Raw genomic sequence first — 23815 nt, 5'->3', positions numbered from 1 at the left:
TGGTGTTATGCTGCTACCAGCTTGGCTTTGATGGTCCAATCCCAATTAAACCACTGGTTAGAACTCTCGTGTTCTGCGCCGCTCACCTTTCTCTGTGTGGAAGCGTGTGAATCTCATGCCCACTGCTTCCCAACAGAAAGAAATACTGCAGTGTCTGTAAATGCCTCACGATTATAATTCAGGAAAATTCATTTACAGGCATGCTTTATTATCCAAGTTTGTTTGTCATGCTGAGTGATTTAAATTAGCACATTGAATGAAACATATTAGCTGTTTATCTTAAAACTAAAAGTGTGGTGAAGTAGCTGCTGTTTTAATACTTTCGACTCTAAGCCACACATCACATTAATCACGTTAACACATGTTTCACATTAATATGCTACCCAAAAGTAATTAATAAAATATGCAAAATGATGGAGCTACTCTACTGTGCATAAGGGCTTGGGAAAATATGAAGGTCTGCATGCTGAGTGTGTGCTTGTGTGTGTGTGTGTGTGTGTGTGTGTGTGTGTGTGTGTGTGTGTGTGTGTGTGTGTGTGTGTGTGTGTGTGAGAGAGAGAGAGAGAGAGAGAGAGAGAGAGGGAGAGAGAGAGAAAGTCTGTACTGTACGTATGCTGCATTGCTCACCCTTGCGTCTGTAACTTTAAACTCTCGGAGGATGTACTGGGGCATGTTGTACTCAGCCATGGGGTCCACCACAAAGTACTGATACCGAGCGGAGCGCTCTGCTGGCCAGTACTGATGGCACTTTTCCTGTTTGCATGTGCACACACACACACACACACACGCACACACACGCACACGCACGCACACACGCACACACACATTAATCTCAGCATCTTGTCTCATAAACACACATGCACACAAACTGTGATTTTGAATTCGCAATTCTGATTGGTAAGAAGGTTAATTTATTAATGCACTTGTTTTAATATATTACGGTTTCTATAGTAACAATTGCTCATTGTTAATATGGTAAAGTTTCTGTGTGGAGGTGTGTATTTAACAATTACGGAGTCTTTAGTGTCAGCGCTTTCTACCACTCAATATTAAATGGATAAAAAGTATTTAATTCTTTAACTACAAAACAATTGTTAGTGTTGAAAACTATAATAAATAATAAAATAAAACAAACAAACAAATACATAAATAAAAAGAATAAAACAGTTTGGGCTTGCTGTTATAGAAAAATAATCCACTTCAGGATGGTAACACTAACTTCGCTTTATTATACCACGTTGTTGTAGATTATTTTCCTAAAACTGCACACCCCCAAACGTTTTATTGCTTACTTATACAGATACTTGTACAAATTATACTTATTAGTTCAACTGCTATAGCAAAGCGTGACTACAGAATTGCTACTTATGCTGGTTGCCATGAAAACCTCCAATGAGGTGTTTCGGGGTTTTACAATAACAAACCTCTATCAGCCAATCAAAATCAAATATTATGAGTAGCCACTGAGAAAATGACACTGGAATTAAACTGCTGAGATTTGATTGCTTAGAACATGAAGCATTAGTACTAGCTTTTTTTTTAGTTTAGTTTCTATAGCAGAGCCATGACTCCTGGCACACACACACACTTACTCTGCCCATCTCCCTTAGCTTGGTGAGCATCACCACAATGGTGGAGTTGTTCTCCCACAGCATGCGCCAGAAGTCCTCTGTGGTCTCAGCTAATGGGCCCTGGGTGGCTATGTAGGCCTTCTGCTGCCTGCACGCGCACACACACACACACACACACACACACACACACACACACACACAAGCACGTGAACTGAATGCATTTATGTTAGGTAGTTCATTTTGTACATAAAGTTTCTCCAACAAGCCAAACTCCAACTCTTGCTGCATTCATAGCAGATCCTGCTGAGATGCCACACTAAGCCAAATGTAAAGTGCACAGGAGTGTGAACATAACTACTGAGAATAACTAAAGTGTGATATGAAAATCTCATGTTTGCCTGAAAGCTAAAAATGACTGTAATAAAGCTACCAAATACAAAGCACAGCAAGTATTAACACACACGCAAACCTATAACTACAAATTTTCTTAAAATACCACGAGCTGGCAAAGTCCTGCATGTTTGTTGTTAGTGCACTTTGTTTTTTGTTTTGTTATCTAGGTTTTTGCCTGGATTTTATTACCCCAATTAAGCTTTGCAATGGCACCTTACTCTAGATAGAAAGACAGAGGCTGAAGTCACCAAAACAAATGAAGGTCTATAGCTAGAGAATTCTCATATATGACAGAGAGACTAGTAAAAAATAAATACAAGGCGCCTCTTGTGTACCTATATCCATCGATGAAGCTGGAGTTGATGTAGTCTGAGCCTTCTAGCCCTCTGATTGGCTGAAGGCACACTCGGGTAGTCTCATACGGCATGATATTCACCAGGCGGTTCTTGAACTTGTTACAGGGCAGGTTGGCACTTATAAACCTAGACGTGTGGGCCTTAGAGTTGGCCAGTCTCTGCAGAGATGAAGACAACAGCATGAGCAAATACAATAGATATACAAATTAAACAGGTAGACAGTAGACAGCTGTATAATCCATACACAGCAACGTTTATTGCTGTTTCCTCTCCATGTTATGAACAGAGCATCATCAATTAATTCAAGCCACCATTTTCTGCTGTTATACCCAGGTAACGAGTAGAGCTCGACCGATTGATTGGTTTTGTTGATTAACTGGCACCGTTAACCGATTGTTGGAACGTTATCGTAAAAAATCCACACCAATAGTTTTTCTCTGTTGCGTCCGTCTATCACTAAAAAACTATCACTGACAAATTTTGTTGTGCTATTTGAAGTGTTTTTAAAAACAAATAATAAAAAATCATGTTGGATGTCTCTATTTTTATTTGTTATTTGGAGTGTTACATTAGTTCAGTTCGGATGTATATCTTTTATTTACTTTAATATTTATTAACAGTTAATATATATTAATATTTATGTACTTATTTCATTAAAAAAAGTACAGTACATTTTCATGGTACAGTCAGTACTGTTTATTTTTATAATAAAGGTCAGCAATATTTTACTTTGAATGATGTGTTTTCATGCAGTATCAATTTTAAAAACTATCGGTTGATTAATCGGTTTTTATATACTAATCGGTATTAGGTACCGCCCAACTTAGTTATCGGTATCGGTAAAATCCACTATCGCTCGACCTCTAATACCGATCCTGGGTATCTGACTGCTTCCATGTCTATGTAAGATGACTAACATTCCTGCAATATTCTGTAAATATAGTCATCCAGGTTAGACAACAACATTAGTAACATTCTGGAGATTCCATTGTTAACATTGTTGAATATTTTTAGCATTACTGTAGGAACATTTATAAAGGTGAACCTTTTCAGAACAAAAACCCTGAAAGATTAAACATTCTAGAAACAAAAAAAAACCAAACAAACAAATAAATAAATAATGTGGTCTGGGAAAAGTAATTCTAGCAAACAGCCCAAAATGACGTCAAATTGTGTTTGGATAAGTATGCACCCTGTTATGCTCTGTAATATGTATATATATCCATGAAACTTATACGTATGAAGTGACTTTAAAAGCTTATAATCGGAGCAGTCTGGTTTTAATCACATGTGTGTTCCAGCTGCTTGGCTGTGAGTGATAAAGGTGTGTTGGCCCAGTTCTCTGAGCACCTGTTCCATCCATCACACACATTCATCTCTGAAACAATGGTAGAGTTGGTGAAATGGGTCACTGTCATGTCTAATATACAAAAATATGCTTGATTTCATTTTCTCTCTCTCTCTCTCTCTCTCTCTCTCTCTCTCTCTCTCTCTCTCTCTCACACACACACACACACACACACACACACACACACACACACACAGCATCTGCCCCATAAGGTTGTAGTGGTATAATCCTTCTCTGTTTCTAGGTCATCTGTCTGAGAGAATCTTCTTATGGGATGAGTGACATCCACTAACTCTTATTCCCAGTCTCTCTCTCTGTCTTTCTTTTCTCTCTCACTTCACGCAGCTGCTTCTAGATATACTGTAGAGTGGGTTAGCTCTGGTGGATAGATTGTGTGCGTGTGTGTGTGTGTGTGTGTGTGTGTGTGTGTGTGTGTGTGGATAGATTGTGTGTGTGCATGTGTGCAACTGGCTGGGTGCCTACTCTTCAAAAGAAGCACCTGGAAAAGCATGAAGAAGCAGAGAGCCATGCAGCTGGCTGATAGAATTTTAAAACACACACACATGCATACATCAGCGCGTGCGCGCACACACACGCGCGCACACACACACACACACACACACACACACACAGTTTAGGAACTACATGACCAAGCAATTTATTGCAACAACTCCACTACAACAACTCCACCAGTTCAGTAAAAAAAAAAAAATAACCACACACCCATGCACACAGCTCTTAGTCTGGATTAAAGCAAAAATAAAATGTAAAATTCACACTATTTTCCCTTCCACAGTCGAGACGTGTTCAGCATCTGACATTTGCTTCTTTGGAAATATTCAATTCTAATTCTGCACTGAAGCTATAACGCTAATATAACTGAGTAATGGAAGTTAATCTTTAATGTTAATATTCACCTCAAACCCATATCCAGTTCTTCAGTGACATTACTCGGGCTTAAAGATGTTGTTTAGGACACAGTTTCACTTCCTGTCCTCTATAAACATGAACAAAACTTCACAGTGTAACTGAAAGCTTATATGTTAACATGGATGGCTGGGAAGGAATCACTTCTTCCATTAAAGCAGTTTAGGAGAGTTAAAAAAATCTTTTTAAAAAGTTATTTAACAAAGAAGAATATATAATAACTGAAATGATTTTCTGCAAGGAGACATCTATTTACCATTTATGGAAGTTACCTATGTCAGTGGTCTGTAACTCTCAGTAAGTTTTCTGTCTTCAAAACAGAGCAGTTTTCTGGTTTCTTGGTAACATGATAAGGCTGTGTTTATCTGTCTTATTAACTTAAAAAATGACTGTTTATAGCTACTATAACGTTAGTGGTAATGAGAACTTTGTGGACATTTCACAACATTAACGTACCCAACATCAGTGCCCTTAACTAATATTGGCACCCTTGGTAACCATGGGAGTGAGGTACTTTTCCATATGGCTACCTCTCTGTGTGCGCCAAAACCACCTCTGGTGTTTATTGCCAAAAGGGTGTTTATTTTGGTTTCATCTGACCATAGAACCCAATCGCATTTGAAGTTCCAGTAGTGTCTGGCAAACTGAAGATACTTCAGTTGGATGAGAGTAGAGCCTTTTTTCTTGAAACCTTTCCAAACAGCTTGTGGTGATGTAGATGACTTTGGATTGTAGTTTTGGAGAATTTCTGACCCCAATACACAACTAACTTCTGCAATTATCCACCTGTGATACTTGGACATTTTTTTGGATATTTAATTATTGCCCTGATGGGGGAAATGGGCATTTTCAATGCTTGTGCTAGTTATAGCCACTTCCCATTTTGTGAAGCTCAACAACATTTTGCCACATCACAGTTATATTCCTTGGTCTTACTCATTGTGATGAATGACTAAGGGAATTTGGCCTATGTGAAACAGGAAGTCATGCTGGAACAATTTCCTGTTCCCAGTTACCCAAGTGTACTAAAAAAAAGTTAAAATATCAATGGGAATATACTTCAAATATATTTTTCTCATATGAATTCATAGGGGTGCCAATAATTGTTGCAGACCTATATTTAACAAAGATTTTTTTTTGATAAACCTGTGTTGTGTTTGCAATTGTTTGATATCCATGAGAGCAGAGTATTTTTGTGAACAATAAAGACGATTTTTCACAGCCTTCTTTGCTCATATTTACCAAGGGTGCCAATATTAGTGGAGGGCACTGTAACTACAAACAGATATAAATAGTATGATGTGTTGTTCATTAATAAATAATAATTTGATTGTTGTCGTATAATAACATGTCTCAAAATGTTTTATTTCTTATGTAAGATGTGGCCATGAAATTTTATATGCAACTACTGTATTTTAAAAAGAGAGTTTAATTAGATGGAAATGACTGATAATATACACTTTACTTCAATCTTGGAATGATGCATAGAGACATACTGTATTGGAGTCACTGGCAGTGGACATACCAATAACTTGTCTCACCTTTCTCAAAATAAATACACTTTTTCACCAATTCTTGCCAAATAATTAAGTGGAGGCAATGTATTAAGTACAAACTTCCCATAACATATTAAATCATGGGCTCAAGTTACACAATTCATAGCCATGACGTTGACATTTCATGGCCACCACATAATAATAAATGGCCATAAGATATTTAACTTGTGACCTCAATATACATAGCTGTACGTATACAATATATAATTGTAGCCACACCTTATTAAAAATAACCACCATGTCACCTCGGTGGCTCTGCAAAAAGCTGGATGTGATTAGGATGATAGTACATTTCTAATTAAATGTGTAAATGTGGTCAATTGTTGCTAATTTGCAGATTTTTAAAAAAATGAGCTCAATAATGTAGCTCAATATAACTATAAGCATGTATAGACTTTGGGTGCAATTCCATTACTTGTTAGCTATGTTAGATAGAGAGCATTTGCCATATCACAACAAACCAGTGACTCCATTTCCCAGGATGCACCATGAACTACTGAAGAGGACTACACTTCCCACACACGCACATGTTTACCTTCTCCGGAGTTCTTATCACACACAACTGTTACCAATCTCACACACTCACTCCATAGTATATATAGACTGTTTCAACACACTGACTTTGTGAAGTATTACGCTCAGTTGATTTGGATTTGTCTGCCTATATCTCCTATAATAAAACTCTTATCTGCATTTGCATCCATTATCAACCTCCTTACTTGACAGTATTTTATTGATCTCCAAGGGGAAAATTTGGTGTCACAACAGCCACAACACAAAAGCAACATGGAGGACAAACACTTACTGTAACAGTTCACAAGTCTTTAAAAATGCACAAAATATCACATATAAGAGGGAATAAAAAATATACATAGTCTCTCATTTATGATCTAGACTCATCAATTACACTTGACACTTTAAATAAAGCAAATCAGATTTTTTTTCCAGAAACATTTATTTAGGAGCAGAAACTGCAGGAAAGATGCTCTCTCTCTCTGTCTCTCCTGTGTCTATTCATCATCATCAGCTAATAATTAAAGCCTCCTGTAGTTGTCACACTCCTATTAATAACTCAGCTGAATCTCAGTCCTCTGCCGTGCTGCTAGAGTTACATCATTTGCATGGTCTGCGGCGAGAGCGTCTTCCCAGGAGATGAGGAGCGTCGCTGTTCTTTGCCCGACAGATGCGTCTCTCCATTGCGGAGGGTAATTTAACAAACGATTACAGGCTGTAGTGCAATACGGTGCGCGCAATTAGGTCAAGAGCTGCTTGGAAATGAGTGGGCTTTAATGGGTTTTAGTCACGTAGCATACCACGGGATGTCAACAGTACTTCAGTGAAACACAGTCTATCAAAAGTCTTTCGCAAGCTCAGCCTATAACGCCAACATCTCTTACGGTTTCTATATAAGCTAACAAAGGTAGATTAAAGTCGGATATGCGCAGTCACTAGATTCAGATTAAAGCAGCCATTACTATGGATACCAGAGCAAAAGTCTCTGCCATGTAAGTGCGTTTGCCTTAAAATAGATGCTTCAGCTGCATGTTGTTGTATGCCGCGCTAATATAATTCTCCATCTACCATTCTCTCCATCAGTGTCAGTGATCAGAGGCCAAATCAGACGCTACATTTCTATTGGATTAGATCTGTGCCAAAAGTATTGAAATAACTTTTCAAGAAACGATTTTATTTTATATATCTTTATATCTATATCTATCTATCTTTAAAATTTTTACATGGTCTTCAAATAAACAGCATTCTTTGTTTACAGTTTTCTAAGCTTCATTTTCGCTAATCATGGTTTATGAATGCGCTGCCAAAGGTTTTATTTACATTTTTGAAGTTTTCGTTTACATCCCGCAAGTTTACAGTCACCACAGTCACCATTCTGGCTCAAATCTTATGTGTGGGCGGGGCTTAACAGCGCTTTACTCTCATTGGCTAATGAGATTTGGATCCACAGCTCCCTGACCAGGAAGTAGAGACAGTAAAGGCTCTGGTATACTTTGAGTTTTTTTTACGCGTAAGCTAGCGTATCCACACAGTCGTAGCCTTTCAATGTATACTCCATTTGACATGTACATGTACATAGACGGTCGATGCATGTGCATTATGACAACTTGCACTACCCCTCCTGGCCTACAAGAGTCAGTACAGAGCAGTAAAGCAGGTCTTCTGGTGTGAAGGACAAGAACAAAGAAGAATCACAACAACATGAAGAACAATGCACAGGCAATCTCTCGCCATGATTAGTACCCATATACAAATCCTTATACTCTTTAGGAGTATTTTTTCGAGATGAGCTCTCAGAAGCGGTACGGAGCATTGTCATCCTTCTCCTCCTCGACTTCAGCTGTCTATCCAAATCTCACTAGCCAATTAGACTAAATCGCTGTTAAGCCCGCCCACACGAGAGGTTTGTGCCAGAACGGCGAATGTACACTTGCAAAGTGTAAATAAAAACATTCAGAAAACATGACTAATGAAAGCGAAGCTTATGAAACTGTTAACAAAGAATGCTGTTTAGTTGAAGACCACGTTAAATTATTGCCACTGAGTTCACTGTTTTCAGTTTCAGAGTGTTTTCCTTCTTTCTCACTGTATATTTTTGTTCGTTTCTTGAAATGTTACGTTCTTTTAGCCCAAATTTAATCTCATACATTTTTTTAATAGCCATGTTTCTTAAATTCATGTTGATCTGTCCTGATTAGTGAATCTGTTCTGGTCCTGTTATATCGCACCCATAGTCACAGTGAAATTTGCGCTACTAATTCGTCAGTTTAGAACAAGATAAAAAAAAAAACTTCACGTTTAAATCCACCTCCAGATAGTGTCACTGTGTTACACCCTGGTGTATGGTAGATGAATAAAGTTCATGGTGTGTGATTTGTGACAGAGTCCGTCTGTGCATGATGAAGGAATCAGTATTTAATGTCAATCCTTGTTACTTGTGGAATTATTGTCCTGTAACGACATTCTGGATCTGATGAGAGATATCTGGAGGAAACACTTCCTTGAGCAAATGGTCGTTTTGTAACTTTTGCACCTCTGGCTTTTGTATATTTTAAAATCTTTCAAAAGTTTAAAGCGTAAAGTTTGTTCTCACCACAGTTCCTATTCTTTGTTGCTCAGAGTAACACAAAAGCGCAAGCAGTTCTAATTTAGTAAAAAGGATTTAAGAGTTTACATGATCATTAATGGTGCATAAAATTATTTTAAATGATTATCATTATTAACTGAATGCAACTCTTCTGATCCTGAAATTGAAATTTAATTTGGATTACGCTGATCTGATTAATTCCAATTTAGGTGTATTTGAAGGATTTTATATTCAGATTGGATTATAATCAGATTATTAATGGATTAAGAGCTGAGTGCAAAAATCTGCTGCATTTCCCTGCACTCATCTTTTTACCAAACACAGAATGTGATGTTTGAGGCATTCAGGTTAATTTCAGGAAGCACTGAAGTTGATCTGTATTAATGTGCTACCTTGAACTCCAGCTCCATGCCTGTGACGTGCTCTCCAATCTCCACCTGAGCCAGTTTCTGGATGTAGGAGAAGAGGCTGCGGGCGGGGACCTCTGTGTTGCCGCAGGCGACGGCCTCCAGCAGGGCATCATGGATGAAGCTGTACTGATCCTCCGTCTGCACCATGTAGTTCCTCTGGGCGCGCATCAGCGTCACGTGACCATAGATGTCCACCGTCTTCTCGTGCTTGATGCGCTCCAGCATGGCGTCGATGACTATGAAACAGCCGGTGCGGCCCACGCCGGCACTAAACACACACAAACAGTGCAGAGTGAGGACTGACGTCTGAGCTGAACCACACAGCTAGCAAGAAATTTAGTGAAAAACTAGCCCACATTTTTACGCATTAAGGATTCATTTTATCATTATAAATGCCCAGTAGGCATGCGATGGAATGGGATAAATTTAGACTGTCGGTCTAGATGCTAGGTGCAGGTGTGGAGTTTATAGTGGGTCACAAGTCAGAGCCAATTCTCCAAATTTAGCTTTGATCTATCACATAGGCGAGGTGAGACTTAGCATATAAATGGACTTAGATGAGAAAAAAAACGCTCCCAGCTCTCCTGCACTGTCTCCCTGTTACTATAACTCTGCAGTTGAAGGTTAGAGAGGTTTTAGATCCAAAATCTAACCTGCCCATAGCCACAAAATCCTGTCTGAACCCCAGCAACAACAACTGGAGACCAAATAAAACTTGTTTGCCTTGAAGTGACATCAAATCCATCATCATCGGCAACCAATCAAAATGGATAATTAATAACTCACATCAGTCGAACATTAAGTGTGGAAGAAAACTAATATGGGGGAACGCAGGTCAAAACCTATTATAGTGATATATTTTCAGTCTCGCAAGCCAGCCATATATGACGTCCCCAACTGATTAATATTAAGGAGCTTACTCATTTTGGTATCGGTATCAACAAGTACCAAACACTAACTAATGCTTTGAAAAAATGGTAGTGATGCATGCCTACTACAGACCATCCACAATATGAGAAAAAGCCAATTCTTGCAATACAGAATCTCTAATGGTGGCTTCGAGAAAGCCAAACATGAATTTTGAGTCTGACTTCAGAGAAATGTTTGAGAAACTGACATAAAGTAAAGCATCGGGTCCAACTGGGTTGCATAAGCGACCTCAAGATTTAGCATTAAATGTGTGTCTCACCCTCCTGAGTGGCTCAACAGAAATGATGCCACAGACATTTGTAGCCAGGAGTCAATAGAGCAAAACTGGCCATGCTGTCTGGATGGGAGGGATCTTGTTACTCTCTCCCCCTGTCAATCACAGTGACACTAGCCAATCGTGGGGCATCTGTGAGCTCATGTATGCAGAAGAGGGCAGATAGCAGATAGGAGTGTTACACTGCCATGGTAAATAATGCGGTTGGCTGGTTTCGTGAGTCTCAGAGGAAACACATACTGTATTTGCTTGTATTCTCTCATTTGTAAGTCACTTTGGATAAAAGCATCTGCTAAATGAATAAATGTAAATATAAATGGAAATATTAGCCCTCACCCTCCTTGGTTGTAGTCTGCGTATGGATGCCCAGTGGAAATTGGAAGGTGACCAAATGCAGAAAAAAAGAAAATGAGAAAAATGGGGGGAAAGTGTCTGACCTGCAGTGGGCTATGATGGGCCCTGCGTCAGGTGGGTTGCAGGTCTTTACCCTCCTCAGGAATGCCAGGAAGGGCGTCGGGTACTCGGGCACGCCATGATCCGGCCATGCTGTGAACTGGAACTGACGTACCTCACGCTTTTCACTAGAACCATTCTGGAGAGGGAGGGAGAGAGAGAGAGAGAGAGAGAGAGAGAGAGAGAGAGAGAGAGAGAGAGAGAGAGAGAGAGAGAGAGAGAGAGAGAGAGAGAGAGAGAGAGAGAGAGAGAGAGAGAGAGAGAGAGAGAGAGAGAGAGAGAGAGAGAGAGAGAGAGAGAGAGAGAGAGAGAGAGAGAGAGAGAGAGAGAGAGAGAGAGAGAGTAAAACCATTATAGAGAGAGAGACAGACACATGCACTATCTGGATGGAGCTCAAATCTTTTCTAATTCCAGACTGCTGGGACTACGGCTGCTCCCAACGCCATACAGACTTCATATAAATCCATAATGAACTTTTTCACACTAACTGTTGTTACCCAGATGAGGATGGGTTCCCTTCTGAGTCGGGTTCCTCTCAAGGTTTCTTCCTCTTAAAACATCTTAGGGAGTTTTTCCTTGCCACCGTCGCCACTCAGTGGCTTGCTCAGTTGGGATAAATTCACACCTTTAATATCTGTATACCATGTTGATATTTCTGTAAAGCTGCTTTGAGACAATGTCTTTTGTAAAAAGCGCTATACAAATAAAATTGAATTGAATTGAATTGAATTGAATTATACAAGGTCTCTATTCCTGTCTCCATAATGTCCACTGTGCGCACACACACAAAGACATTGGCTGGACTGAAGGCTGCCATGGAGAGAAGAAGAGAAGAAAGGATCTCAGTGAGCATGAATGAGAGAAAGAACGAGACAACAAAGATTTTATTTTAGCATCTGTTTTTTTTTTTTTTACTGTTAGATTTTACATTTCAGTGTCTGACAGAAGCTCTTCTGAATATATGAATAAATAAACGAGGTAATTAAATCACCTTGCCCTAGTTTTGCTTTACACTCTTCTACAGCGCTGGGTAATTATGTGAAAGTACACATGACTTTGTATTATCCTTCTGAGGACATTCCACTGGGATATTTCTTTAATGCAGCTAATTAATGCTATGCTACACCTAAATCTAACCCGAATCTTAACCTCAGCAAATAAAAAGAGACCTTTGGCTCTTTTATTATTAGAAAAAGGTTCATAAACAAAAACAGTTTTCCTCATCGGGACTTGCTAAATGTCCCCACAAAATGTAAACTGACAAGATATTCCTCTATTGTGGGACATTTGATAAAAAACATACACACACATTTAAGGTTTTCGAATCAGACAGCAGCTACCTTAGACCAAAAAAGGTCCAAAATTCCTACCTTCCACTAGCACAAATATACACATTTGTCTGCAGCATAAAAACCTTTACTGTGCATTTGTATTCAGCTCCACTGTGAGTGTAAAACCCAGTGCCACCCCTTTCACTCTCTGTCTACTCGACCGCTAAGCGTTTGCAACGTAGCAGGCTGCCAATTACCTCCTGAGCATGTTTCTCAGAACAGAGAAGCAGCACAAAGGTTACATCTCTCTCTCTGTCTGTGTGAGCATGCGCGCATGTGTGTGAAAGACGTACATAGATGGAAGAAGGGGAGGAAGCCTTTAGGCACGCCTCACCTCTTCACATCTAGCCTTCCTGTTTATTTCTCCCTAATCTACAGACTGAGTGTTTCGAGCCCCCTGCAGAGCAATGTGTCCAGCTCCTGAGGGAAAGTGCTGTGCGAGTGTATGTAAGAGAGATGGAGAGGGAGAGATAGAGAGAGAGGCGCAAGGCTTTTGTTGCTTATAAAGCTAATAACCAGCTTTTGGCCTGCTGGATATGAGCAAGGAGGAAGTTATTTCTGTTGCATGTCCATCTTTGCCACTGCTTCGTGTCCACTTTCTTTCAGAGAAAAGCTTTATACTTAAATCACATGCTGTTTAATTACAGCCTAATTGTGGAAGATCTAGTAGCTTTGGGGTATGCATGAACAATATTTCTTCCAACAAAGCTGCTGAGCAGTTTTCAGTAAACAAGATAAAGCTAACAGATGTAATAACCATGAATGCCATGAATTAATGTTAATTGTTAACTAATTATCAAACACCAACATTAACTAACATTTATTAAATCAATGACTTGAAGTAATTCCACAATAATGACCAAGGACAAACACCTGAATGAACAGATTCTTGATGGTTAATTCAGAAAACGGTTCTTATACAGTATTATTTCCTTGTGCATGATGATTGAAGGCTCACTTATAATGCTAATGCTAATCAGTTGAATTCTGTTGAATTAATATTAGTGTTAGTTGCAGATCTGATCATGTATTAAAAACATCTCCCATTATGTTTAATATGCAGTGTGGAAATCAGGACATACATGTATAAACAGTTTCATTTGTTCACTGCAGCTTTGACAAAATAGAAACAAATGAAACTAATGTGATATGCAAGTATTCATTTTAAATTCATTCAATGCTGCTTCAGTATATATTAAAAGCACTTTAAACCACAGCGCTGTTGATTTCTCAATTCTGATTGGTCAACAGTTCTTGGTAACATGACAAACTGAATTTTTTTTTGTTTTATTAATTTTTTAAGAGACTAAAAGAGAGGCCGGTGAGCGAATGATAGATTATAGCTGCTATGATGATGTGATAAGTGATTACAGGAACTAACTTGTCTCTTGGACTTTCCACAACATTAAATATATATATGGATAAAAAGTATCAAAAGTGTTTTTTAATAAGTACTTTTGATATTTTTTTATCAAAAGTATTTTTATCAAAAGATAAAAAGTATATAAAAAGTATAATTCTTCAGTTACTAAAAAAATAAAAATAGGAGAATAATCAGCTATGGAGTGGTAACCCAACACACCACCCCGTCATGGATTATTTTCCTATAACAGCATGCCTTCATGTGTTTTACTCCTTATTTCAGGTTTAGTGCTCAGTCCTACCTTGTGTAAGGAGAAGGTGCGTACGCAGAAGGTGGCCAGCTCGATGGTGTCCAGCAAGGTGACCTGGGTCATGCCGTATGTCTCCGTCCCTCGGCTTGGCCAGTACTGATCGCACTTAATCTGAATATACAAACATGATGAAAACATGAATATGAATGACAATAGGATTATGAATATGAAACAGGGTCACAGTACAGAGTCCAGTGAGTTTACCCAGAGTTCCTAGAACCTCACTTACCTGACTAAAAAATTAGGCTAAATTTAGTTTAAAAACAACAACAACAAAAAGATCACAGAAATATGGTTGTAAAGCTTAGATATGAAATATCCAGATGTTCCTGTACCCACACAGAGGCTAAAAAGACTCAGACCTGATCATACAATCATGGTTGAGCTGAATGACCAGCATCTGGAAGAATCAGTCAGTGCCTGTGTGTCCTCACTTCTAACCAGCTTCAGTCACACATGATCCTCAAATGAAATCTTCAGAACAGAGGAGTTTACACTCCATAACATGACAAGCTACATTTGTTTTGTCTTATTAACTTTGAGAAAAAAAGAGAGGCTGCTGAGGGTTTATAATGATGGTTTATAGCTGCTATAATGTAAGTGATAACAGGAACTACCTTGTTTCACAAACATTTCACGACACTGAATGTAACTGTAAACAGATATAAAGTATGCTGTTCTTTAATTAATAAAAATGCCATTGTTGGCAAATTGCTGTGGTATAATGGGAATAAAACACCTAGAGACATTCTGTTATTTAACAATTAACATTTAAGGAAGGATTCTCCAGTGTCTGTGCTTTGTAACAGTCAGGGGCAAAGCTGTAACTTGATATTTTTCAACAGGGGAAAATCTTTGGGACAGAAGATGGAGTTTATGCACTGTGGTTTCTCAGTCACATTACAAGATGGAGTTTTTTTGTCTTTTAACTTCACAAGAATGATAAAAAAGAGGGGCTGTTGAGGAAACAACTGTGCTATAATGATAGTGATTCTGTGTTTCATGGACATTTCATTACATTAAATGTAACTGTAAAGACAAGGCTGGATTATCCATATATGGGCGAGTGCCTTGGGTCACCAGCCAATGGGGGGCACCAAATGACCTTTAAAATATGTTCGCTGCTGTGCATCTCTGCTGAATTCAGCTGTTCATATGGTTGCGTGCAACAGTCTTTCATGGTCCTGCCTTATTTGGTATACAGTCATGTGATGTCAATTTTATGTCATTTGACAAGAGTGTATTGACTTTATTAATAGGCAGTTTCAAAGATGATCAAATGTTTGTTTGTCCAAATATGTCAAAAAAGAAAACAATTTCCATGGGGTGTACTTATTTTTTCACATACATGAATGATTTCAATGATTTCTTTTAGGCATACTCTGTAATGGTTTTGCATGTAGTCCTCATACAGACCATTATGAAATAATGATATTTATCATGACATGTTGCATTGGCATGTGAGTTGCATTCAGATTTGAGCTTCAGTGTAAAGGCTAGAATGGCATTGGTAGGCCCATGGCTATCTAGCGTGTCTGATTTTTTGGTGGGTTTTACAGTTTTCTGTAGTATGTGTGGTAAGCCAATACTTTAGCTATAAGTTCATGTAAATCTATGGTTTTTACAGCCATAGTAAATTTCACTAGGCGGGGCACTTCAAGTGTGGTCACTGAAGGGCAGCACACTGTGTGAATCCGCGCCTGTGTAAAAATATAATCCACTTCTGATTGGTAACAATAACTTCATTGTACCACCATAGCATTGATTATTTTCCTATAACAGCCCACTGTTTGTCCAAAGTGCTTTATTTCAAACAGTAATGTCTTACATAATATTATCATCTGTTATCTTCAGGCTCAAATTAAGGTCAAACAGCCTGGAAAAGTTTCTCCTGCACTGACAGACCCCGATATGAGTGATGTGTTCTAGGCCTCCTGTGGAATAATTTTAGCCCATTCTGAGCAGGCTGTAATTAATGCTCTCTGTGAAGGAGAGGGATTGGGTATCAGGCAAATGAGGTGTCGAAGGTGCTGGGATTCTGGATGGTTGAGTTTGGTGAAAGAAAAGCCTCCCACTGAGGGATTCTCCTCTCACCACTTCTCTCTCTGTCACTTACTCTGTCTTCCTCTGCATTTGCTAAATGGTCCTTGCTAGCCGGGCGGAAGTGAGAGATAATTGTCGACTACGATCTTCCTCTTCTTGTCCACACCTTTTTTTTTTTTTAAACGCGCTCAGCCAGAGCTGACATTTCATCACAGATTATGTCTGTCCATGTGTGAAGTGAAGCGCACAGTGCTGCTTTTCACAAGACACTTATCATTGAAAGTACTCGCGCAAAAACTACAAGACACTAATGGAACTCGCTCAAATGCTTAAACAGTTTCTGACCAGCTGTCTCTGGAAACAGAGTATTATCGTCATACAAGAGATAGATGTCAACAAGTTCTGCTATTATCCATGACAGGGCAGAAAACGCTGAATTCTAGTGGCTTTCTCTCTTTCTGAGATGATACATTTCAAATTTTACAGCTATATAAAAGAGAGGTGGCACGATACATACATAGCTACAGTAATAACAGACCAGGACTTGTATGATAGACGATCCACATAAACAGATTTAAATGAAGTTTTCTGTGAGGAGGCATTTATTTAACATTTACAGGGGGGGAGTCTTCAGTGTCAGCACGTTTCTGACATGGGAAAGTCTTCAAGACAGAATAGTTTGGGGCTTGTGTTAGCATGACTGTCGCCATCTTCTCCAACGTGGGTGCCAGTGTTTCTGCAGGAAGCAAACAGTTCTCCACGATTCACTACACTGATGACTAGTGTCCAAAGTTTTATTCCAACCCGAGGATGCGGTTTCACTCGGAAATATGTCTCATTGCAAGAAAGAAATGTGTTTAATATTCTATTTCACACTGAGCTTTCCCTTCCAGTATTCTTGCCCGTTCCTTGTGAAAGAAATTCCAAACTCTTTCCATATTTTTACCATGTTGATTATTTAAGCCTTCGAAATTGTCATGTTCAGTTTTAGGTAGAGATAAAATTGGGCTGATACCAGCAACAAATTATGGTTTCAATATCAGAGAAAAAAAGAACTAATTCGATCCAGTCCTGGAACAAACTGAAAAGATTAGAACTGGGAAAAATAATTTTGGAACTGTAAATGTTTACATATAAAAGAAACATGAATGTATTTTTTGTTATGATTGATTTTATTATATTTCTACTTTATTATATTAATTATATTTACCATGTATCCCCCCCCCTGTATTTTCAAATGAAGTACTCAGTAGTTTCTTTTACTCGGTGCTTCTGTATCAGTATTGGGAAAAATACCGATGGCGTCATGCCATCTCTAGTTTTATGTGATTGCCTCTTTAAGAACAAGACAAGAATGTGCAGAAAATAAGGGAAAGTCTTTCAATTCTGTGATGTATAGTAATGAAACACATCTTTAAAAATCATGCAAGTCCAGTGGGCACTTACTTTTGGATAGCATGCACCAGCAGAGTGGTGGTTTTAACAGTGCTCACCTGTCTAAGGCTCTCATAAGGATATTAATGCACCATACAATCTTTTACAAATCTTACCCGTGACTTCTCCTCTAACCGAGTCATCATGACCACGGTAGCTGCTCTCTGCTCCCACACCATCCTCCAGAAATCCCCGAATGTCTCTGGCAGTGGGCCCTGTGTGGCGATGTAGGCGTTCTGCTTCCTGTAGCCGTCAATGTAGTTAGCGTTGATGTAGTCGCTGCCTGCGATGCCTGGGAATGCAGAGTAGGAAGAAAAAAAAAACAAAGGCGGATGGTCTGGTTAGACACACTTGTGCCAAAACAACTGAGCTGGGACTGAAACAGTAGCTGTGGTTACTGTGTTATTCTGGGAGCGGGTGAGAAACCGAGGTTTGGGCTGCACTGACATGACGCTGAGGCAGTGTTATTCATTATAGAAAATAATTCCTACGATGACAAGCCATCAAGCCCGAGTCTCTCCGTTTCTCCGTTTCTTTCTCTCTCTCTCTCTCTCATCTGGTTGCCCGTGGCATATTGTGGTGTGATTTAGTGCCTGATTCAGATGGTGCTACAAGCTGGAATTAAACAAGGCTCTGTGCCATGGCAGACTGTCACCTCCAGCTAGCTGTAAATTTCCCCTAAAGCAGCTTCTCTTCTTTCCCTGGCTTATGCTACAGAACTCTATACATGAAAGGAATGTCACAATGATCCAGGACCAGCGCAAAAATATACGATGCTTTACTTGCAGTTGTAGCCTCATAATGCATACAAGTGATTTTATTCATTAATGTTTACAGCATGAATTTTGGCACGATTGTGCCGTACTTATTCCTCATTGCGTATGCATTAATTGTGGTACTAAATACTAAGCACAGCTTATTGTAATTAAACGTATTCGTATTAATTAAGAGTGAAAGGATGTATTACCTATAAAAGCAGTGGCGATTATCAGTGCAGATGTAGCTAAAGCTGGTTTCATGCTGTGCAATTATAGATTATACGAGGAAGATCCTCTAATAATAGACCTAATTACTATGTTCTGCTTATGTCATCAATCAGAATTTGCATAAACAGAAACATTCTTTGGAGTGAGCTTGAGGTGATAAGGATTGATTTTCTGTCCATTAGCATAGTTTAGCTTTGTTTCTCAATTACCACCACCATATTTATAGCTGTACTGTGAGTTTCATGTCATCCTGACCTGTCCTCCCACTGGAAGCTTTTAGAGGAGTGTCATAGAAGTGCTCACACTCAAAAAATCATACAGTACATCTCACACTGCCAGCACAATATAGTCGACTGTCTTTGGTTGCAATGGTGCTAAACCGTCCACAAGTTCATTATTATGTTCTGAGACCATCATCTCATCTCATCCCATTCTTTTATGACGTGCAATTTTTGTGAAAAATAAAGTTTTGTGCAAGTGTAAAGCTGGATTAAAAGATCAAAGATTAATCAAAGACTGCTGAAACTGTTTCCTTAACAGCACCTACCAATCAGGAAAAGCAAAAAATATAGTTAAACTAAACAGTTAGGGGGAAAAAGGTTCTTTAAGGGATATTTGGATGTTTAAAGGTTTCAGCTTACTGAAGAGGTTCTAACTGGAATCTTTTGTGAAAGGGAATAATTCTGTTGTAGGGTTCTAACCCTAAATCTTTCCCCTAGAGTTCCCCTAGAGCAGGACTTGTCAACTGGAGGACTATGATCCAGATGTAGACCCAGTTCAGTGGACCAAACTGAGAGCTCAGTAAATACCACAGGCTGTAGTTCAGCAACTACAGTTTTCTACAACCAGAAAGGCTTCTGTAGTAGATCCTCTCATGGAGCTTATCCATTTAAATGCATTTAAGTACATTACATTTTATTCTAGTATTTGTGAAGTGACAACATGACTTGCTTAAAAAAGAAAAATTGCTGATGAAAACAAAAAATGTATTTTTATTCAAAGTTTATTTTAAAAGTCACTAAGCATTAAAAAGACTGCTGTTGTTATCCAGGCATGTTAGCTGCTTGCAAGAAATTGTAAGTAGCTGGATTTTCAGCTGAAGTTGTTGAACATCCCTGTCCTAGAGGGACAAACAGTCTGAATGGTAAATGGTGTGCACTTACATGTGCATCTCAAAAAATTTGAATATTGTGGAAAAGTTTTTTCCCCCGTAATTTAATTTAAAAAAGTGGAACTTTCATATATTCTAGATTCATTACACATAAAGTGAAATATTTCAAGCCTTTATTGCTTTAATCTTGATGATTACGTCTTACAGCTCATGAAAATCAAAAATCCAATATCTCAAAATATTAGAATAAAGAATTTATAATATAGAAATGGCGACCTGAGAAGAGCGCTAATCAGCCAATTAACTCTAAACACCTGCAAAGGTTTCCTGAGCCTTTAATCTCTCAGTCTGGTTCAGTACACACAATCACAATCATGAGGAAATTTTGCTATATTCAATATCTTTCAGTACTGCATATAGTGCACTTTAACCTTAGTGGTTATACAAAGCGCTTTACATAGTTTCTCATTCACACACGCAAGGGCTAGCCTGCCATTGGGAGCAACTTGGGGTTTAGTGTATTGCCCAATGACACTGCGCCGGGGATCAAACCGCACAACCCTGCGATTAGTGGACAACCCGCTCTACCACCTGAGCCACAGCCGCCCCAACTGTTTTGGGGTGTAGATTTTGTCTTTATGACACTGTTGTTGCTTGAGCCATGCCTTTAAACGCTTCCTGTAACTGCTGGGATTCGATTCTGCTCCACATTGAAAAAGAACACCTTCCAAATAAATAAATGGGGATGTAATTTAATAACAGACCAAACACATAAAACATTTCAGTGCCTGCTGTTTTCTGGGGTCATCTTCCAATTCAAAACTCTGTAGAATAATATAAGACAGCAATGTAAGACACAGCCAAGTTAATTATACACTCAGCTCCAACAAACATGGGCCAGACGCTGCCAAATTGTTGTTTTCATGCTTAAACAAAGTGCAATAAAATTCTCGGCTGGGTTCATCTCTCTCGCTCTATGACAACAGTGAAACGGGCAAAAACAATCAATCAGGGAGAAAGAGCGTGGCGTTAAAACACGTCTCCTCTGTCTGACGAAGTGTCGAGGACGCGCACAGCTTTAGTCATAGCTCAGTGAACAAAAGACGAATGTGTGCATGAATCGTTCCACTGCTCCGACTAATGGCAAAACCACTGCGCTGTAAAATAGAAATTTCAAACTTGAGTAATTTATGTATTTACTCGCACTGTCTTTGGGATGATTCCGTTATGTTTTGTTAAGGCTTGGCTTTAATAGGGCTGTCGAGAACTGGGGTGCAAATGAGACTAAAAAATCAAGGCGAAATGAAAATAAACACTGATGAAGAAAAAGAAAACTGAGATGAAGCAAGAGTAAACAGTCTGAGACGTTCAGGGGTTTGAAAATGAGTTTGGAAGCAAAACGCCATTTTGTAACAGAAATGAGCCTTAATCAAAATAGTCATGCAGTCAAATTGTGTTGTGATGAAATGAAGTTCACTAAACAAATGTTTGCATTACTACATCTGCCAAAGTTGCTTTCATTTCCTTGGGGTTGGGGGTGTGGCTACATCTGCACTGCACACTATATATTTTCCCTGGAATGAGCTGGTATAATTTATATATAATTTGTAAGTGTGTGTTTCTTCATCCAGTCACTGAACCTCAAGTCCATACATCTCAAAACATCAAAAACATCATCTTCCCCAATGTTTATTTATATTATTTTTTGCTGGTTTGTGATTTGATTGACCTGCAGCTACTGGATTTGATTAGAAGTTCATTGGATTCAGAAGATCATTGGTCTAACAGTTCACTAGACTTGATAAGCAACTCACTGGGCATGATTAACAGTTCATTTGACTTGATTAGCAGGTCAAAATTTGTCTGAGTTTCAATGTAATCCCTGTGAATTTCATGTTTGTGAAGATGAATAGGAGAGGTTTGTGGGTGGTGAAGTTTTGTTGATCCTGACCTTCAATTGGAGCCAGAATAACGCGAGAGTGGTCATAGGCGATGACGTTGGCGTAGCGGTTCTTGGGTTTGTTGACCTCCAGGTTGGAGTGCTCCCAGGTGAACTGCTGTCCTGGATCGATGGACTGCAGGAAGAGAAAGAGAGGAACCACTCAAGGCTATGCTGTACCACAATACCATTAGTGTAAATACAAACCCACAGCACCAGAGAGAGCGATAAACAGGTGACAAAAACATTCTGAGTGGTACTTTAATTAAACGTTAGCCTGCTATGGTCTGACTCACTGTAAACCATCTAGCCAGGTACTTTAAGACAGATCACTCCCTCGACAGTGAATAATAGCAATGGAAATATTGATAAAGGATTCTGCACTTCGCCCAGAGGAGGAAATGAATGAGAGAGGGAAGAGGAGGAGGGGGTTTCTCACTGCCTTGACGCTTGCAAGATAAATGCCATCACATTTCCTATATAAGAATTTCTGCATAAATATTCTATTCCCCGTTGGGGTAATTTACTATTCCATTATGATTCTGAGTTTACACTCTGCCTATGACACACACACTGCCTCTCTCTCTTTCCCTCTCTCTCTCCTGCCCAGCTTTGGGCCTTGAAGGATGTTTTCTTTTACAGCTGTGGTCATGCAAAATGAAACTGGGGCTAAATAAGGCCCAATATGGGGTTTGATGTAGCAGTTCTCCCCTGTGGGGATTACAGGAGCTTGTTCATGCTTGGACTGTTATCACTCTTACCACCCCCCACCCCCCCCTGCTGGCTGGGATACGTCACTACAGCATGACTATACAGGATGGAATCAATCCCACCAACCAGAGACACGTTTCATTCACAGTGTGGTTTTGGTTAAATATTTCATTAGTGTTATAAGTGTAAAATGCGTTGGTGAATGATTTGAGTTATTGGCTCAGATGACTGGACTGAACATGATCAGCCCAACCTTGCTTATTCCTCTAGCATATTCTTCAGATGAATAGCTGAGGTGATGACTCTGTCTCCACGTGTCTTTGGAATGTTAGCAGTTCTAGCTTTTCCAAGAGATTATACATGGAACATTTTCTGAAAAAGAGATCTTTATGGGTTCCCCCAGAAGGACAGACCATTTGATGACACTTGGGTTTGCCTTTTATACCCCATTTTCTCCCAATTAGGTGTTTTCCTTCCCATTAGTTAGCTATAACAGCTACCAGCTACAGAGGGTAAAGGCTAACACAAGCTTCCTCTGACGCACAAGAGACACTCTGTCTCTTCACACTGACACTCACGCTGTGTCAATTGGAGGAACCGCTAACTACACTCATTCGCATACATGAGCACACAGACACCAACGATTGGTTAGTCATCATCCCTTCCACCCAGAGAACATGCCCAGTTTTGCTTCTTTAGACTCCTTACCACAGATGACACTGGCATTTTTTGGATTCAAACTTATGGGATTAAAAATACCAAGAGGGATACATGTGATTGCCACCGGAAATTTGGCCAAAATAAGGTACAATATTGGGCCTAGAGTAAAAGAGGTACCAGAGGTAACATCCTGTCCAGTTATTCCAATATAAAACAATAATATATAAGATAATATTATAAGGCTCCTGGCTCTCCGTGACCCTGTGTAGGATAAGGGGTACAGAAAATGGATGGATGGATAATAATATATACAAGGAGAAACGCTTCCTATCTATTATCTCTATTACATCTATTCTCGTGGCTGGCAAATATTCTATTCTATGAACTGACTGCCCTCACATCTCATCTCTCTCTTTTCTTCCTCTTCAAACATCAAGTTAGATCACCAATATCAATCAAATTTAATCAGGTGTTTGAACAGGAATACATAGTTTGAACAACTGGCTCTCCTGGAATGGGATTTCTCACCGCGGCCTTAAGAGGTACAAAGAATAACCACCCTCCGTTTCCTCTCTCTCTCTCTCTCTCTCTCTCTCTCTCTCTCTCTCT

General features: G+C 39.2%; 1 protein-coding gene across 11 annotated transcripts in view; it reads right to left on the bottom strand.

Annotated features, from left to right (window-relative positions):
• Nucleotides 1–23815, bottom strand: part of ptprsa (protein tyrosine phosphatase receptor type Sa) — a 269054-nt gene that overhangs the window by 8275 nt on the left and 236964 nt on the right. For all 11 annotated transcript variants that reach the window (XM_053683034.1, XM_053683035.1, XM_053683033.1 and 8 more), the window contains 8 exons: nt 21848–21971; nt 17916–18091; nt 14314–14433; nt 11303–11457; nt 9644–9929; nt 2300–2478; nt 1593–1719; nt 628–753 (listed from right to left, as the gene is read on the bottom strand). In XM_053683034.1, the coding sequence (XP_053539009.1) occupies nt 628–753; nt 1593–1719; nt 2300–2478; nt 9644–9929; nt 11303–11457; nt 14314–14433; nt 17916–18091; nt 21848–21971 (1293 nt within the window). The remainder of the gene's footprint in view (nt 1–627; nt 754–1592; nt 1720–2299; nt 2479–9643; nt 9930–11302; nt 11458–14313; nt 14434–17915; nt 18092–21847; nt 21972–23815) is intronic.

The sequence above is a fragment of the Ictalurus punctatus genome, chromosome 10 (assembly GCF_001660625.3).
Source record: "Ictalurus punctatus breed USDA103 chromosome 10, Coco_2.0, whole genome shotgun sequence".
Lineage (NCBI taxonomy): Eukaryota > Metazoa > Chordata > Actinopteri > Siluriformes > Ictaluridae > Ictalurus > Ictalurus punctatus.
Note: the sequence above shows the minus strand (reverse complement) of the source record. Positions and strands in the feature narration are given on the sequence as shown.